Here is a 19,295-nt window from a genome sequence, read left to right as displayed (position 1 = left end):
TCTCGAAATTTGACGACATTTTTCTCATAATTTAACGAATTTGTTCTCGTAATTTAACGACTTTTTTCTCGTAATTTAATGACTTTATTCTCAACATTTTATCTCGACTTTTTTCTTGAAATTTAACAACTTTAATCTCGAGATGGTTTTATTTTTTTATTATTGCTTGGCCCTAATCCTCTTCCGTAATTGTCTGTTTAAAAACAGAAAAATACTGTCAGAAAAAAAACAAAAAAAAAATTATGTCTGTTTGTTTTCTGACAGTATTTTTCTGTTTTTAATGAGACATTTTCCCCTGCTGCCAGAAAATTACCATGTTTTTACACAGTATTTAATAATACTAAAATAACTAAGTGGTAAACTATTTTAGGGCACCAATTTTGAAGCAAATACACACTGTATTTTTTAAAAAACTTACTCTTTAATACCCACAATCCCCCTCAGCACTGCCTCAAAAACACTAAACCGTTACAAAACATTAAGCTGAGTTCAAAGAAGTGCAAGAATCATTCCCTGAGTTTGTTCAGAACAAATTGCACAAGTTCATACCAAAAGTCCACACTTCACATTTATGTAACAGAGATAAATTACACAAATAAAACAGACATTCAGATCATTACAATACTTGAACGCATCATGTCGACACAGGTCCACAGCCATCTGTAGTATATTTGATTTAACATCTTCTCTCAGCAGAGCTAATTGAGGAATTTGACAAATGACCTCAGGAATGTGAAGCTGTGCCTTCAAAGTCTTTATAAACATACAGGATTCCGTGAAAACTGCAGGCCTGCTCTTTTTCTGCCTATATAGACCCAAACTAGTTCCTGTGTATGAGGAGAATTCTCAAGTGAAGAGAAGTTACTGGTCTTAAAAGGGGTTAGCTTAGTAAACACCAGACATATATGCATGGAAAACCTCATAACCATGTGGTAACCATAGTAAAGATGAACAATTTGCTCTCTATGACCTCATTTAGTTTCACAATAAATTCCTTTGTACAAAACATCTTGCTCAAACAACATCTCTGAAGTAATGACAAGCATGTCTCTACATCCACATCTGAGGTAAACAGTTTCATAAATCAAACTTTCTGTCTCACTGACCGCAAGGAGGTCTTGAATCGTTCACGAAAATAGTTTTGCATCAATTCATAGAGAATCCATTTATATTTAGAAAGGACTGTTTGATACGTTCAAAGGTTTGAGACAATCCTGAGGTTTCAGACTCCTGGAGTCAAGTCCTCATAATCTAGAGCATTGACAGATAGTCTTGTGAACAGACTTGCAGTGTTTTTAAAGTCTGGGCAACCCACATCTCCAACAGCAAGCCGCCACACACCGCCAGGAGAGACAGACGCCGACTGCAGTTCAGAATCACTGGAAGATAAGGAATACTGATTAAAATGGAGATGTATTTTCAAAATATAGTTTAAAACATGTACCAAGTTTTTAAATATGCTCTGTTAGTATTATTCATGTTGGTATGATATGGTTTGGAAAATAATATTTATAATATAATTTATAGTTTAAATTAACTGTTCAAATGTCATTTGGTGTAACCATAAAGTTCCTTGGAGTTTGATCTTAGCCACAATTCTGCCTTGCCACAATTCTGTCTCTGAGCTCTTCAGGCAGTTCCTTTGACCTCATGATTCTCATTTGCTCTGACATGCACTGTGAGCTGTAAGGTCTTATATAGACAGGTGTGTGGCTTTCCTAATCAAGTCCAATCAGTATAATCAAACACAGCTGGACTCAAATGAAGGTGTAGAACCATCTCAAGGATGATCAGAAGAAATGGACACCACCTGAGTTAAATATATGAGTGTCACAGCAAAGGGTCTGAATACTTAGGACCATGTGATATTTCAGTTTTTCTTTTTTAATAAATCTGCAAAAATGTCAACAATTCTGTGTTTTTCTGTCAATATGGGGTGCTGTGTGTACATTAATGAGGAAAAAAATGAACTTAAATGATTTTAGCAAATGGCTGCAATATAACAAAGAGTGAAAAACTTAAGGGGGTCTGAATACTTTCCGTACCCACTGTATATAAGCAGTGCTATTTTAGTATCATTTATGTACACTGAAAAAAAAAATGCTGTAGAATTTAAAATAATTTTCACTGTAATTATTTGTGAAAATTACTAGCAATTTCTAAGAAATGGAAAGAATCACACTGAATTCAGTTTTATTTACAATTTCAAATTTTTTACAGTGTACTCTAGAGTATTAATTGATATTTGAAAAGTTTTTAAAAATTTCTGTTTAGCTTTATATTTATGTTTTAGATTTAAAGGTTTAGTTCACTTCAGAATTAATGTTTCCTAATAATTTACTCACCCCCATGTCTTCCAAGATGTTTATGTCCTTCTTTCTTCTGTCAAATAGAAATTAAGGTTTTTGAGGTAAACATTCCAGGATTTTTCTCGATATAGTGGACTTTAAAGTGATCTACACGATCCCAGACAAGGCATAAGGGTCTTACTTAGCAAAACGAATGATCATTTTCTTAAAAAAAAAAAACAAAAACAAAAAAAAAACCTTATTATCCACAAATGCTCATCTTCACAAATGCTCTGCGATGCGCCACGCATTACGTAACCACGTTGGAAAGGTCACGCGTGACGTAGGCAGAAGTACTGTGGTAGGGCGAAAAACTCCATCTCATTTTCTCCTCCAACTTCAAAATAGTCCAACATCATTGTTATACCATTTTTTTGTAAAGGGCGTTTGACTTAGTCTTTGGACATTTGATTAGTAGACATTGGATCGGTACTTTCACCTACGTCACGCGTGACCTTTCTAACATTATTACGTAATGTGTGGCGCATCGCAGAGCAGTGCAATGTGGTTAAAAAGTAAATAAATTATTACATTTTTGTTAGAAAATGTCAGATCGATTCGCTAGATAAGACCCTAATTCCTCATCTGGGATCGTGTAGAGCCCTTTGAAGCTGCATTTAAACTGCATTTTGGACCTTAAACCCGTTGTACCCCAGTGAAGTCCACTATATGGAGAAAAATCCTGGAATGTTTTCCTCAAACACCTTAATTTCTTTTCGACTGAAGAAAGAAAGACATGAACATCTTGGATGACATGAGGATGAGTAAATTATCAGGCTGTTTTAATTCTTAAGTGAACTAATCCTTTAATATTTTTACTACAGCAACCTAAGTTTATTTCAATTAGTTACCATGCAATATTTCACAATTTCCTTTGAGATTTTTATTTATTTATTTTTTTTTTTTTAAGTTTTAAATTAATATTTTATTTCATTTCAGCTGTATTTTAATGAATGAAAACCATTTTAATAGGTTTTAGTTAGAGGGTTAGTTCACCCGAAGTTGAAAATTCTGTCATTAATTACTCACCCTCATGTCGTTCCACACCCGTAAGACCTTCGTTCATCTTTGGAACACAAATTAAAGGTCCCGTTTTTCGTGGTTTTTTGAAGCTTTGATTGTGTTTATAGTGTGCAATATAACATGTGTTCATGTTTCGCATGTAAAAAAACACAGTATTTTTCACATAATTTACTTATCTGTATACCGCTGTTTCCACTGTCATAAAAACGGGCTGATGACTTCCTTGTTCTATGAAGTCCCTCCTTCAGAAATACGTAACGAGTTCTGATTGTGCCAGCAGTTCCTGTGTTGTGATTCGACAGCAGCTCTTAGCGCATCTTGCCCGGAAAGGTCACGCCTCTTACCATAACGTGGAGATGCACGCGCTCAGTGTTATTGTAAACATGTCTTTAATTTTACCCTATCAATTTGAGCCGGAATCAGACCCGGTGATTGGACTGCGGGATGAAAATAACAGCGTTTCGACGACATGGCGACAAACACACTCTACAAACGCAACTCTTGTGTATTCCTGTGGGCGGAGGTTAGTCAAAAAACTGTTTTAGTGACGTCATTAAAGAAGGAAGTAGAGGGATGTAGTCCAAACTGGCCGTTCGATGTAGGCGACTTCTGTAAAATAAAATATCTCGCTTGGCATTGAACTTTGAGCTTTAAAATTTTACAGATTTTATTTATACTCTAACAACAACATTACACACTAACTAAAGTTTGAAACATGGGATCACGAAGAACGGGACCTTTAAGATATTTTTGTCCGAGAGGTATATGACTCCTCAATAGACGGCAATTTAACAACCACTGTCAAGGTCCAGAAAAGTACTAAAAACATCATTAAAATAGACCAAGTGACTGCAGTGGTACAACCTTAATGTTATGAAGCGCAAAATGTTTTTGTGCGCAAAAACAAAACAAAAATAACAACTTTATTCAACAATTTTTCCTCTTCCCTGTCAGTCTGTTACGCAGTTGGTGCAGTGAGCTTCCGTGTTCACGTCAGAACGCCGGCTCAGTATTGGCTGAGGCTGTGTTCATGTGAGCAGCACGACGCATACGTGTGATGCTGACGCAGGAGCCGGCCAATAATGAATTGGTGTTCGGACGCAGGGACGTGCACAGGAATTTTGAGGGGCAGTTGCTCTGACCTAAAAAAAGGGCACTCCCCTACCAAAGACGAAAACTAAGGACATTTAATCTATAATTTTATTTTATTTTAGTTAGTTTTGCCAAACACACATTACAGTTTTGGTTAGTTATAGTTTTTTTTGTAATGCCTCGTTTTTATTTCAGTTAACGACAATGTTTTTTCCCACCTAGTTTTCGTTTTTTCATTCGTTTTCGTTAACGATTATAACCTTACTCACCTTTCCGACAACGTTAAGTCGTCTCACCCGACAACCGCGACAATCTCCTTCTAGTGCCGCTCATGCAGGCTCAGCTCAGGTGTCTGTCGCGTGCAGCGCTGCAGCCACGTAAACAGAGTTTGCCCTTCCCCTACTGACTTTCACTTTCGGACGGGTGCCCGAATATGGAAATGAATGAGGCTTTGCGTTTTTTTTTTTTTTTTTTTTTTTTAAATCTAGGCCTACGTGAAATTCTGCATCCATTGTACGATTTTTTTTTTTTTTTTTTTCCACCTCGGAAGGGCAACGTGAGTCGAGAAGGGCATATGGGCAACCTGAGCAACCCCCCTGTGCACGTCCCTGTTCGGACGGAAGCTCTGCAATGCTTTCACTGCACCAAATGCGTAACAGATTTACAGAGAAGAGGAAAAATTGTGGAATAAAATCATTATTGACCCGGCATTCGGACAGAGAACCTGGAAGCGCTGACACATAAACAGTGTAGGAGAAGATGGGATTGACGAATTTGTTGAATAGTCGTTATTTTTGTTTTGTTTTGTTTTTGCGCACAAAAAGTATTCTCATCGCTTCATAAAATTAAGGTTGAACTACTGCAGTCACATTAGGGCTGGGCGATATATGTATCGCGATAGACACGTGATCGATATCAATAAAAAATGTGTTCGATAAAACGTTCGATATTTTTTATTCTTCGTCGGAAGAAAATAGAGGTTGCGAAGCAAGTTTGGTTGCATTAACAAAGGCACTCGCTCTCTGGTAACCTAGCAACGTAGGGAGTGACACGCTAACAGCCAATCATGAAACAGTATCAAGTATGGTTGCGCCATATCGTTGTCTCGTGCTGGTCTGCTGGATTCCTCTTCAGTAACCGGCGACTGATAAGCAGAAAATGAGTGCCTCAGCAAGCAAGGAAATTGTAAATAAATGAGGAAAAGTCAGCTCGCCAGTATGGCAGTTTTTTGGATATTATAAGTCTGACCGTAGTCAGACCAATGTCGTCTGCAAATTATGCAAGACCGTCATCCCCGCCAAGACTGGTAATACCACGAACTTGATGTACCACCTTAGCCGCGCTCACCCTTTGGAGCACAGCCGTATTCAACCAACAACATCTGTAGCTGCATTATTATTTGCACTATTTTATTACACTTTATTAAGCATTTATTACATTTTCTTTCATTTTGCACCTTAAATGTTAAGAAATAATTGTTAAGTGTTCATTGTGACTAGACTTATGTTTACATTTTAATTATTTGAGTTTTCCATGGTTGTTGACATTTCTGTCTTAATAACTGAGGGGATTATGATCAGAGGAAGGTTAAGTTTAAAATAAAAATGTTTAAATGTAATATATTTTTCCCCTTGCCCTTATTTTAAAAGGGTCATAAAAATATCAATAATTATCGATATCGACCGATATGAAACATTGATATCGTGATACAGTTTTCAGCCATATTGCCCAGCCCTAAGTCACCTGTTTTAACAACACCTTTCTGGACCTTGACAGTGGTGTTTAAATTGCTGTCTATGGAGCCTATACCTCTCAGATTTCATCAAAAATATCTTAATTTGTGTTCTGAAGATGAACGAAGGTCTTACAGGTGTGGAACGACATGAGGGTGAGTAATTAATGACAAAATTTTCATTTTTGGGTGAACTAACCCTTAAACAATAACAACACTGTTTACAACTTGGTCTAACCTTGTCCAGTCATAAAAAAGGTCAAATTATATGGTATTTTCAGACACTTAATGACATTGAAAAGAAAACCTCATGACTATTTGTCAGGTTCCCTCTGAATAATGTCATTATATGTTTTTTTTCCCCCTGCATGTTGGTTGCACCATGACAAGAATAGCAAGCAGTTGAAATAACTCCACAATACTAAAAATACTACACAATACATTTAATGCAAGCAGTGTCCAAATTTGCTAAAGAACCCCAACATCCGCCCATACATCAATGATTTTGGATAGCTATCATGTAGATTTAGAAAAATTTAGCACACAAGACTACATTTTTAGTGTTTTTTTTTTTTTTATTATTATTATTAATATTGAACGCCTTGGTTTCCAGTCACTCGGGTGCCAAAGTGAATCAAAATAAAAAATCCTATAGAAAATCTTGTTTCTTTTTTAAACATTTAGCTTTAATCTGGAACCAATATACTGCTACGTTTGAGATCTCTACAACAGTGTTGGTGAAACATCTGTTCAAACTACAGGAACTAATGGGAGTGACCTGTACCTCCAGGACCTTGCGCAAACAATGGCCCACTATAAACAATATAACCCTCTGTGTGAACGCATGTGTGTGGGAAACGGAGCATGCGAGGATAGAAAGTGTGAGTGTTATGCGTACATTTCACTTTGCCTCTGGGTGTTTACATGAATAAAAGAGAGTGTGTGCTTATCTTATGCTGTCAATGAGTGTGTTTAACTTGTATGTATTCCATAAAAATAGGTGTTTGTTGATGTTTACCTCTGATGGCTTGTGAATTGGAGGTCAGAACAAACAGTCGTATGAGGCTGAAGCAGAGCGGGGAGAAATCGTGCTCCCAGATGACAGCTGGAATTAACAGCACTTTGCCGTAGCTGGACAGCAGAAGAGCCTTCAACAGCGGAGTGAATTCTAAAGAAGCTCCACAGAAGAGCTGCGCCATCCAGAGAATGACCAACACACCTATGCAGAACACGGCCAACTCTAGAAAAGCACAAAGCAAAGCACAGGCTGTTAAGATGAAGCTCCGCATTATGACATTATTTTCATGACAATTAAGCACATTTCCCCCCCTTTAACATTACAGTAATAAGAATAAGAATAGAACACTTTACTCAAAGCCTTTATATATATATATATATATATATATTGCATTATAAATGTATTTTTTATAACAAAGCTGAATATATATATATATATATAAGTGAGTACACCCCCCACATTTTTGTAAATATTTCATTATATCTTCTCATGTGACAACACTGAAGAAATTACACTTTGCTACAATGTAAAGTAGTGAGTGTACAGCTTGTATAACAGTGTAAATTTGCTGTCCCCTCAAAATAACTCAACACACAGCCATTAATGTCTAAACCACTGGCCACAAAAGTGAGCACACCCCTAAGTGAAAATGTCCAAATTGGGCCCAATTAACCATTTTCTCTCCCCGGTGTCATGTGACTCATTAGTGTTAAAAGGTCTCAGGTGTGAATGGGGAGCAGGTGTGTTAAATTTGGTGTTATCGCTCTCGCTCTCTCATACTGGTCACTGGAAATTCAACATGGCACCTCATGGCAAAGAACTCTCTGAGGATCTGAAAAAAAGAATTGTTGCTCTACATAAAGATGGCGTAGGCTATAAGAAGATTGCCAAGACCCTGAAACTGAGCTGCAGCACGGTGGCCAAGACCATACAGCGGTTTAACAGGACAGGTTCCACTCAGAACAGGCCTCGTCATGGTTGACCAAAGAAGTTGAGTGCACATGCTCAGCGCCATTTCCAGAGGTTGTGTTTGGGAAATAGACATATGAGTGCTGCCAGCATTGTTGCAGAGGTTGAAGGGGTGGGGATCAGCCTGTCAGTGCTCAGACCATACGCCTCACACTGCATCAAATTGGTCTGCATGGCTGTCGTCCCAGAAGGAAGCCTCTTCTAAAGATGATGCACAAGAAAGCCCGCAAACAGTTTGCTGAAGACAAGCAGACTAAGGACATGGATTACTGGAACCATGTCCTGTGGTCTGATGAGAACAAGATAAACTTATTTGGTGCAGATGGTGTCAAGCGTGTGTGGCGGCAACCAGGTGAGGAGTACAAAGACAAGTGTGTCTTGCCTAAAGTCAAGCATGGTGGTGGAAGTGTCATGGTCTGGGGCTGCATGAGTGCTGCCGGCACTGGGGAGCTACACTTCATTGAGGGAACCATGAATGAGCAGAGCATGATCCCCTCCCTTCGGGGACTGGGCTGCAGGGCAGTATTTCAACATGATAACGACCCCAAACACACCTCCAAGACGATCACTGCCTTGCTAAAGAAGCTGAGGGTAAAGGTGATGGACTGGCCAAGCATGTCTCCAGACCTAAACCCTATTGAGCATCTGTGGGACATCCTCAAACGGAAGGTCGAGGAGCGCAAGGTCTCTAACATCCACCAGCTCCGTGATGTCGTCATGGAGGAGTGGAAGAAGACTCCAGTGGCAACCTGTGAAGCTCTGGTGAACTCCATGCCCAAGAGGGTTAAGGCAGAGCTGGTAAATAATGGTGGCCACACAAAATATTGACACTTTGGGCCCAATTTGAACATTTTCACTTAAAGGTGTACTCACTTTTGTGGCCAACGGTCTAGACATTAATGGCCATATGTTGAGTTATTTTGAGGGGACGGCAAATTTACACTGTTATACAAGCTGTACACTCACTACTTGACATTGTAGTAAAGTGTAATTTCTTCAGTGTTGTCACATGAAAAGATATAATAAAATATTTACAAAAATGTGAGATACTGTATATATAACTTATTAATAATAATAATAATAATATGCTAATTGAAAAGATTATTAATTATGTGCCATTATTCAAGACAAGAGATTCTCATTACTGCAATAAAATAAATAATAAAATAAATAATATTATGTAAAGGAATACTAAAAAAAAAAAATACTTTATACTATTCAAATGTTTGGGGTGAGCAATATTTTTTATTATTATTTAAGAAATTAAAACATCTATTCAGCAAGGGTGCGTTCAATTGATCAAAAACGTTACAGTAAAGACTTTCACAATGTTATAAAATATAAAAAAAAATCAAATAAATGCTGTTCTTTTGAGCTTTCTATTAATCGAAGAATCCTGAAAGCACAATCATTTTCAAGAGTGATAATCAGAAATGTTTCTTGATCATCAAATCATATTTGAATAATTTCTGAAGGATCATGTGACACTGAAGACTGGAGTAATGATGCTGAAAATTCAGCCTTGATCACAGGAATAAATTATATTTTACAATACATTCAAATAGAAAGTTATTTTAAATTTCACAATATTACTTTTCTTGTTTGTTTTTTTTTTTACTGTATTTTTGATCAAATAAATGTAGCCTTGGTGAGCATAAGAGACTTCAAACACTTTTCAAAACCATTAAAAAATCTTACTGACCACAAACTTTTAAACAGTACTGTAGAAAAATGTATTTTCTTTATGCTTTTTTTTTTTTTTTAACTAATTACAGATCACGTTGAAGACACTAGGGCCACAAACATAAACTAAACATAAACATAAACCTCTAAATCTTTCATAATGCCTTCAAAAATATGCATAACTTGTCCACTACTTGTTACCCAACAACTCAATTAGTCCGTCTTAATAATTACATCCAATTAGTCAGTGCCTGACTTCATTAAGCACAATGATTTACCCAGTGCAGCCAGTGCAAACATGCAGTAAAACTCCCATTCTTTAGTGTAACGGATGATGTCAGCGGGGTCATCGCTGGGCTGGGACCCCTGCAGGAGGGACCAGCGCAGATACGCCTCACACAGCAGACAGAACACACACAGTTTCCAGTGGATCTAGAAAGAGAGTAACAGAGCATTTGTTTACTGTTTACTATTTATGCAATATGCAGTCTGTATTCTGTGCATGGTGTGCAAACATTATACTTACATTGATCTCAGTGTTGAAGAGTATATGTCTAAAGGCCTGGGTTTTGCATAGAGTGGCATCTATCAGAATAATAACTGGATCATATTCTATGTATTTGTCAACAGGCTTCTTGCATGAACTCTGCAAAGGGGGAAAAGCACAGTTTTAATTTACAGACTGCCTAAAACATATCTACAGATTTATTTATTAATGTCAATTAATAAATTAGCCTTAAATAATACATAAAAATAGCCTTAAATAATACATAAAAAATGCAAATGCAGATATTCTGTGGAAGATGGCGTTACAGCAGCACATAATTTAGCATTTTTATTTCATTATTATTCTTTTTTAAAGGTACTCTTCTTCAATCACTGTCAATAAACAGCAGTTTCACCGTATATTTGTTGTAAATTACTGTATCTTTTTTTTCTTCTTTTTTTGCCAGGCAATAACGGTGTATGAGTTTAAGATGTTTTTTTTTTTTCAGCCAAGAAATATATAAATACAGGAATAATATTATATGGAGTAAAATAGTGACAAATATCAGCGTTCTTCCCTGTGTGCACTGCAATAGGCCTAAATTGTCGGCATTTTAACCTCAACAGACCCGATAAAACCAGGCTAAACCTGAAACGTTAATGTACTCACACATATGGTGAGCTTCAGTATGCCGTTGCTGTAGTCTCGATGCAATTCGGTTGCATCTTCGTTACACTCGACGCATTTTAACAGTCCCGATGCCATTCTCCAAATGACAGCATGAAAACACGCCTACTGCTTCCTGATCCTCCATAAGAGGAGGTGCTTATTACGCTACTGACGGGAAATGTAGTTCTTTTCTCCACCACCGCCACTTCCGGAAGTAGGGATTCAGTTCCACGCAACTACATTACCCAGACTACTAAACAGTTCCTCACCTGCTCATAACATTTACTCACAACATGGCACCTGCTGGCGGGGGTGTTGTGCTGGCGACTCTGTCGCTGCTGTACTTATGTGGAGCTATTTTATCCAGCGAGTATTTCTCCACCTTGACTTTCTTCAACAGCGACCTTCACAAGCACGGCTGCAGCTCTCCAGCCGAGTGGGAGGAGTATGCGGCGGACTGCGGTGAGCTTCTGCCACGTCCTGATCTTTCTGATGGATATCTGTATGCGTCTCACTCTCTTCCGCTTACAGTGACACGAGCTTGACGGGATCATACATGCAGAAACTAAAATCATACTGGAGAAACTCACATCATACATGCAGAAACTCACACCGTACAGCAGAAACGCAAAGCATTCGTGCAGAAACTATAAAAATGCTCGTAGGAACTCGCATAATGCATGCAAAACTCTGGTGCCTCATGCATGTGCTTATTAATGCTATATAAACATACTGCAGGAAAACTTTGATCGGGTGTCACTGAGTTCATGATTGCTTAGTTTCAGCAGATGTAGCTTGGCATTACCATGGTGATTTGGACATGATACTGTGGTAATATCATGGTATTCAAACATGTAACTAACATGTAGGAATATGTAAATCCTGTGGTCTTTGAATATGTTAATCATTAAGTACCATCATGGTTTAAATTGGGGCATAAATACAAACCGAATTCTGGAAATGTTGGCAGTTTTTTAAATTTGAATAAAATGAAAACTAAAAGACTTTCAAATCACATGAGCCAATATTTTATTCAAAATAGAACACAGATAACATAACAAATGTTTAAACTGAGAAATTTTACAATTTTATGCACAAAATGAGCTCATTTCAAATGTGATGCCTGCTACAGGTCTCAAAATAGTTGGGACGGGGGTATGTTTACCATGGTGTAGCATCTCCTCTTCTTTTCAAAACAGTTTGAAGATGTCTGGGCATCGAGGTTATGAGTTTCTGGAGTTTTGGTGTTGAAATTTGGTCCCATTCTTGCCTGATATAGGTTTCCAGCTGCTGAAGAGTTCATGGTCGTCTTTGACGTATTTTTCGTTTAATGATGTGCAAATGTTCTCTATAGGTGAAAGATCTGGACTGCAGGCAGGCCAATTCAGCACCCCATGCTGTTGTAATAGCTGCAGTATGTAGTTTTGCATTGTCCTGCTGAAATACACAAGGCCTTCCCTGAAATAGACGTCGTCTGAACATGCAAGCTGCCCATACAGTATGCACTTATGCAATCCCATACCATCAGAATGTCAAATTTGGACTCGTCTGACCATTGAACACTTTTCCACTTTTAAATAGTCTATTTTAAATGAGCCTTGGCCCACAGGACACGACGGCGCTTCTGGACCATTTTCACATATGGCTTCCTTTTTACATGATAGAGGTTTAGTTGGCATCTGCAGATGGCACAGTGGATTGTGTTTATCGAAAGTGGTTTCTGGAAGTATTCCTGGGCCCTTTTAGTAATGTCGTTGACACAATCATGCCGATGAGTGATGCAGTGTCGTCTGAGGGCCCGAAGACCACGGGCATCCAATAAAGGTCTTCGGCCTTGTCCCATATGCACAGAGATTGAGGAACATTGTTTTTAAAGTATTCCACAATCTTTTTACGCACTCTTTCACAGATTGGAGAGCCTCTGCACATCTTTACTTCTGAGAGACCGTCTCTCTCTAAGAGATCGCTTTTATAGCTAATCATGTTAAAGACCTGATATCAATTAACTTAATAAGTTGCTAGATGTTCTTCCAGCTGAATCTTTTCAAAACTTCTTGTTTTTTCAGCCATTTGTTGCCCCCGTGCCAACTTTTTTAAAACCTGTAGCAGTCATCAAATTTGAAATGAGCTCACTTAGTGGATAAAAGTGTAAAATTTCTCCCTTTTAGATATTTATGTTATCTATGTTCATGTGATTTGAAAGTCTTTTAGTTTTCATTTTATTCAAAAAAAAAAAAAAAAAAAAAAAAAAAAAAAAAAAAAATCCGGAATTCGGGTTGTAGCATGAGTCCACTATTTTCAGTAGTATAAATAACTGTAGGAAGTAACTATCATATTGTGTCAAAAACCATTGTTACCATGGTGACTTGGGATTCTGTTTCAGGTTTTGTTTTGATCCAAAGGAGTGGCCGTAAATCACAATCCCAAGTAGTCCATCATGAAAGAACCTAATGTAATTGAATACATGCTTACTATATAGTATGCAAAAAACAAAACAAAAAAAACAGTATGCCAACAGAGTAGTATGTCCAAATACATAGTATTCGAAAAACAGTAGGTGAAAAGTACCTGGATGACCTACTTCTTCCTGCAAGATTCTGAAGTGTGCATACACTTTACTATCCCATGAGGTCCACAGGACAGGATTTATGAATGGCAGTGAAGTGAAGCAACTGACACTGGTATTGTAGGTCTCGTGACAATGACAACATGGCAGATGTAGTATGTCTGATTTTAGTCATACTACACACATTCATACTTTATAGAACATACTTTTTTTAACGGTCACAAAGTAAATTCAACTATAGTACCTATTCAGACAGTATGAGATTTGAAATGTCAGACACTTCATGCACTCAACTGTCACAGCTGTAGAGGAGGGAGAGGGCCTATCAGATGTTAAATGACACAATAACCTTATAAAATTCATACACTTCACAGTTGAGTACATGGTGCATAGTATAAGTGCATAGTAAATAGTGCATTTGGAAACAACTAAAGTCATTTGTTTTTTTTTGTTTGTTTTTTGTTTGTTTTTTGTCACATCCAGTAACTTTTTTTTTTTTTTTTTTTCTCTGTTCCTCAGAGTCATCTATTCTGCAGTTGGAGGACCCGGACTGTGAAGAGGGGAGCAACCCGCCCTGCGAGTCCATCTTTTCACTCAATGCAGAGAAAATCCTTGTGAGTTGCATTTGCGTTATACTGCACAGTTAAAGGAACAGTTCAGTCCAAAACGAAAATTCTGTCATTATTTATTTATTTATTTATTTATTTACTTGTGTCATTCCAAACCCATTTTATTCACTTGTGGGCAGCCAATGAAGACCATAAGCTTGCATTATGCAAATTTGTTACAAACCCATGTAGATTTGTATAGGAATTAAGACTAGAATTACTGACTACTCGTTTCAGGTTGTTCAGAATCTGTTCTTTCTTTTGTGAGACAATAGGTCTTATTCACTAATAATCACGTGGATTATTTGCATTTATATGCACAGGAGAACTTCTCACAAAAAAAATTCTGCCTGATTCACAAAATGTGTGTACCACATGGATTTGTTCTTAAAGGGTTAGTTCACCCAAAAATTCTGTCATTAATTACTCACCCTCATATTGTTCCACACCCATAAGATCTTCAGGCATAAACAAAGTAAGAGAATGATACAGAAGAGAAGATATTGTTGAATAAATTCGTTATTTTTGCTTTGTTTTTGCGCATAAAAAAGTATTCTTGGTGCTTTGTAACATTAAGATTGAACCACTGCAGTCACGTCGATGGTTTTAACAATGTCTTTAGTACCTTTCTGGACCTTTACAGGGGTTCTTAAATTGCTGTCTATAGTCATAGAGCTCTCAGATTTCATCAAAAATATCTTAATTTGTGTTCCGAAGATGAACGAAAGTCTTACGGGTGTGGAACAACATGAGGTTAGTAATTAAATGACAGAATTTTCATTTTTGGGTGAACTAACCCTTTAACCTTGTTCTTACGTCAGTGAATTTGGAGTTTTCTAAATGAGCGACCGCGTACACAAGGTCAGTAATTTGCATAAAACACGGTTTCAGGTGAACTATTCTTTAAACATCTCTTTCAAAACTTAGAACACTGTAAATAGACACATGAATAAAGAGTGTCAAAACCAAAACACTTCCTATTTAGAACAAAAAAAAAAGTTGTTCTCGTTCTCCGTGATTATGGATCTCTTTGCATTGTTTTTGTAACCACTGTTGGGTTGGATTGATTGTAAGAGGTTGACAGACTTCCTGACATGTTTTTCTTTCTTTCACTCTTTCTGTCACCACAGAATCAGGCAAAGTTGTTTGTCGAACAGCGTCGGTTTCCTTTCGCTGTGGAAAACCAAAATACCAATGAAGAACTTGGTGTGTACCAAAGATGTTTGTCATTGTGTCTTTTGCATATGATTTTATGTGATGTAAACCTCTAATGCTCTTTTGTTTTTATATCAGCTATAGGCTACGTTCTCATTGGAAATGGCCTCTATGATGAAGCTATCAAACACTTCTCCTTACTGCTACAGGTCAGTTTCATTGAGGCCTTATGTAAACATAATGATATAATGTTTATTTGGCATTAAAATCAACATGAAATCAAAATTGTCCCTATTTAGTTTCTTAATTAGTCTAGGTCTAGTCTATAAGGTAGCTACTAGTATTATGCGACTAGTACATAATCTCAACATAATTAATATATTATAGACTATTATGTGATTCATTCTCAAAATAATTAATATAACGTACACTTCAGTTAAGCGCAGTCTGCTGTGATGTCACTATTGAGGTTGAATTGTGGGATATAGAGCTGCTTGAAATGTACATCAGAGTAGACTCACTCCCTCAGTCAAAATCGGGGGGATGAGGGTCTGTCCCTTGTCCACTTAACGAAGTGGAACGCACTTAAAAATGGCAGCAGGGATTCCCCCGAGGGAAATGCTTAGGGAAGTTCACGAGTGCGTGTCTAAAATTGGAGTGGAACGCAGCCTTGGTTATCTTGGTAACCTTGTTATTGGAAACTTTTCATGATCCAATCAGTTAAAAAAAAAAAAATCTTGCTGTATATCCTGTATTCACATTCTTGAAGTGAAAGTTGTGAAGGACAAATCATGTTGAAATATTACTGTATCAATTATGCATACAGTTGAATGTGAGTATAACCAGGGTTGGGCAAAAATACATGTATTTTAAAATAAAATACCAAATACCTTAATTTTAAGTGTATCAAAATAAACTACAAAATACAGCAGCCACACCATGTATCAAAATGAACTACTGTATTTTTGTATTTTAAAAATACTTTTACAAGGGAGCATGAAATGTCAAAATTTGCAAACCTTCCATCGATTGGCCTATTAGATCTATCCCTTCACCATTACACTGACTCAGCTGATTAAGTAAACAATGTTTGATAGCAATTGCTTGAGTCATGCAATAAATCTGACATATGCAACTAGTTAATGGCACAATATGTACCGTAAGATTTGGATTAAAATATCAAAAAAAAAAAAAACACACACACACTAGAACAATGTTATATATTTTGTTGATTGGTGTATTTACATTATCCCAAATGTTTCCAAGAATGTTTAAATCCTGAGAAATAAGCAATTTTTAACCAGGACACAATTGATAGGCGATGCACAGGCACAGTGTGTCGCCTATCAATGACATACCCGTGTTACCCTCAGGTTCTGGTTTTATTTTGCAGAAACCATGGAAACACCAAAGACGCATTATATTCCTCAACTGTCTAATAAAACATATTATATGTTTTATTAGACAGATGAGGAACTGTTTGGATTCATTCACTGACAGATAGTGATGGGGAGTCGACTCCAAAAGAGTTGATTCCTCGACTCTGAATAGCCCCAGAGTCGGGGTCGACTCCAGCACAGGAATCGACTTTCGGTGTCGACTCTGTTGTTGTGTCCGGAATCGCTCACTTGTTTACTGATTCTCAAATCCATAGCCTACATAATGCATGGCAGTGAAGTGCATAATGTCTATTGTTAAGTGCACTAAGCAAGGAGTGAACGAAATGAAGCGAGGAATTCAGACAACGACGAATCGCGTCAAAAAGCTGTCGCAGAAACTTTGTCTCATACATGTATGTAGCTTACTTTAGAAATAGATAACAGTCATAGTGAGTTTGTAATTATACATACCTCGGTGTCAGCTTTAGTAGGCTTATTGATGGTAGCTTATATTATTGTAATAAATATAGATTTGATTTTCCATAGTTAACCGTGTTCATTAAACTAACCATACATAAAAATAAAAAACTCACATCAATAATAAACACATTAATAAGTGTACATTATTGTATGCATTTTTTATGTATAGTATTAATTTTAGCATCTTTAACTCTAATGTCCAAGCACTTTTAAGACAATGATCATGTGCGTTTAGCGCCATCCCCTGACCATTATAATGAGATGAATTCATTAAAGAATCCCTGCATTCTCGTTTATTTAATTCTGACATAATATTCGACCACAGATGTTTTTCGTGACTTTTCTCTCGGTAAAATTAGGTATCGGCAATTAGCAATGTTGATATGCTACTCGTCAAGTCATCTCTAAATTGGACCAATTTAGACAGTCTCGCTAAACGTGTGTTGTTTTAATGAGGGGATTTTAAGGCTTTGCGTCGAAAAATAAAGTGTGTAAGGACTGCCATCTCGGCTTATTTATGACCGTTTTGATGTACAGTAAATGGAGTCGAGGAGTCGATTCCATCGACTCCAAAAAACCTGGAATCGAACACCCCTACTGACAGAAAACTAATCATGTTATATAGCTTCTTGTTACCGCGAGTACCATGTTTTACCATGCCTAATATCGATCTATCTTACTGCAGTGTGCAACAAGTGTCTCAGAGCAGCTGCCAAGTGAACGCAGAGTAGCATTATAACAACTTTCAACACATAAATGTATCTAATATGATAAACCCCACATACGCTAGACTGAAAAAAGCGGAAACGGCGACTGTGGCATAATAAAAGTTCTGCTGCGCTCAAGACATGTTGCGCTCGTCTCTCATTAGCATCAGCTCCATTGGTCTCGTTCCAAGATAACTCGGCTCTGCTCTGCTTCATACCACAGTAACGGTAATAATCTCATCCATGAACATGATTTCTGGCCGAGTCCCATCCCGATTCTTTTCCACTGGCTGTAGACGTGAAGACAACACATCCCATGATTCCTCAAAATCAAGGATAAGCGACCTCTAGTGGCGAAAATGTACATATTGTGGCTTTAACAGATCAAATATTCACATATCCCTATGATCTCCCTGATGAAGTTTAGTTTTAAAGTAACCAACAGTATAACAGTTTGCGAATGACTCATAGTTGTATCCTAGTTTAGTTACTTGGTGTTTGGTAACGAAGGGCCTACTTTGCATCAGCAATACCGACTCATTCATAAGAAGACAACTGATGGCACCTGTATTCATAGCAACTAGTTTCTAACTAATTAATCAATTGATTGTAAATCATAAATATAGGGGGCTGCTGCTCGGTATAATAGTTTTCAAGAGCATTATGTAAATTGGTAAACTATTCCAAAACTTAACATCTGTTCTGAACTCAACAAGTCTGGGCAAACTACTGAGTAAGCACAAATTAGAGGCCAGATTTTTGTAATGTCATCATGTAGACTTCTTATAAAGTATTTTAAAGCTACAAAAATACATAACACTATTTTGATGATACATAAAATACATAACACTACATAACACAAGTATTTTGATACAAAATACAAAGCCATTTTCATCCACCCTATCAAATACAAATTACGAAATACTATTTTGTATTTGAAATACGTATTTGAAATGCATGTATCATAAATACTGCCCATCCCCGAGTATAACAACAGAAACATTCTAACTAAGATTGAATAGTGATAGTTAACAAGACGATGATTGTGCAGTGATAGTGGACTTATTATAAGTATTTTTACAAAAGGACTGTCCTCTATCACCCCAGGGAGATCCTGAACTGGTCAGTGCCATCTATGGAAGGGGAATAGCATACGGCAAAAAGAGTCTGCAGGTATGTCAATCGTTTTAAACTACTGGTCAAAAGTTTGGTATAATTAAGGTCTTTTAATTTTTTAAAAGAAGTATCTTGTGCTCACTAAGGCTGCATGTATTTGATCAAAAATACAGTAAAATCAGTAATATTGTGAAATATTATTACCATTTAAAAGAACGATTTTGTATTTTTATTCCAGTCTTCAGTGTCACATGATCCTTCAG

The 19,295-nt window shown here is 37.1% G+C and overlaps 2 protein-coding genes across 3 annotated transcripts in view; one reads left to right on the top strand and one right to left on the bottom strand.

Annotated features, from left to right (window-relative positions):
* Window positions 1-555: 555 nt before the first annotated feature.
* On the bottom strand, window positions 556-11,179 carry arv1 (ARV1 homolog, fatty acid homeostasis modulator). The gene is made up of 5 exons (XM_048208413.1): window positions 11,022-11,179; window positions 10,392-10,511; window positions 10,144-10,297; window positions 7,214-7,435; window positions 556-1,379 (listed from the first exon to the last, which is right to left on the bottom strand). The coding sequence occupies exons 1-5, from the start codon at window positions 11,115-11,117 to the stop codon at window positions 1,252-1,254; spliced, it is 720 nt and encodes a 239-aa protein (XP_048064370.1). The 5' UTR covers window positions 11,118-11,179; the 3' UTR covers window positions 556-1,251.
* A 94-nt stretch (window positions 11,180-11,273) lies between these two features.
* Window positions 11,274-19,295, top strand: part of ttc13 (tetratricopeptide repeat domain 13) — a 31,859-nt gene continuing 23,837 nt past the window's right edge. The window contains exons 1-5 of one of the 2 annotated variants that reach the window (XM_048208410.1): window positions 11,274-11,483; window positions 14,107-14,201; window positions 15,326-15,401; window positions 15,489-15,559; window positions 19,024-19,089. In XM_048208410.1, coding sequence (XP_048064367.1) covers window positions 11,315-11,483; window positions 14,107-14,201; window positions 15,326-15,401; window positions 15,489-15,559; window positions 19,024-19,089 — 477 coding nt within the window. In that variant the 5' untranslated portion in view covers window positions 11,274-11,314. The remainder of the gene's footprint in view (window positions 11,484-14,106; window positions 14,202-15,325; window positions 15,402-15,488; window positions 15,560-19,023; window positions 19,090-19,295) is intronic. The other variant, XM_048208409.1, reaches the window with a different exon arrangement.

Source organism: Megalobrama amblycephala, linkage group LG11, assembly GCF_018812025.1.
Source record: "Megalobrama amblycephala isolate DHTTF-2021 linkage group LG11, ASM1881202v1, whole genome shotgun sequence".
NCBI lineage: Eukaryota > Metazoa > Chordata > Actinopteri > Cypriniformes > Xenocyprididae > Megalobrama > Megalobrama amblycephala.
This window is presented reverse-complemented; position numbering and strand designations above follow the sequence as displayed.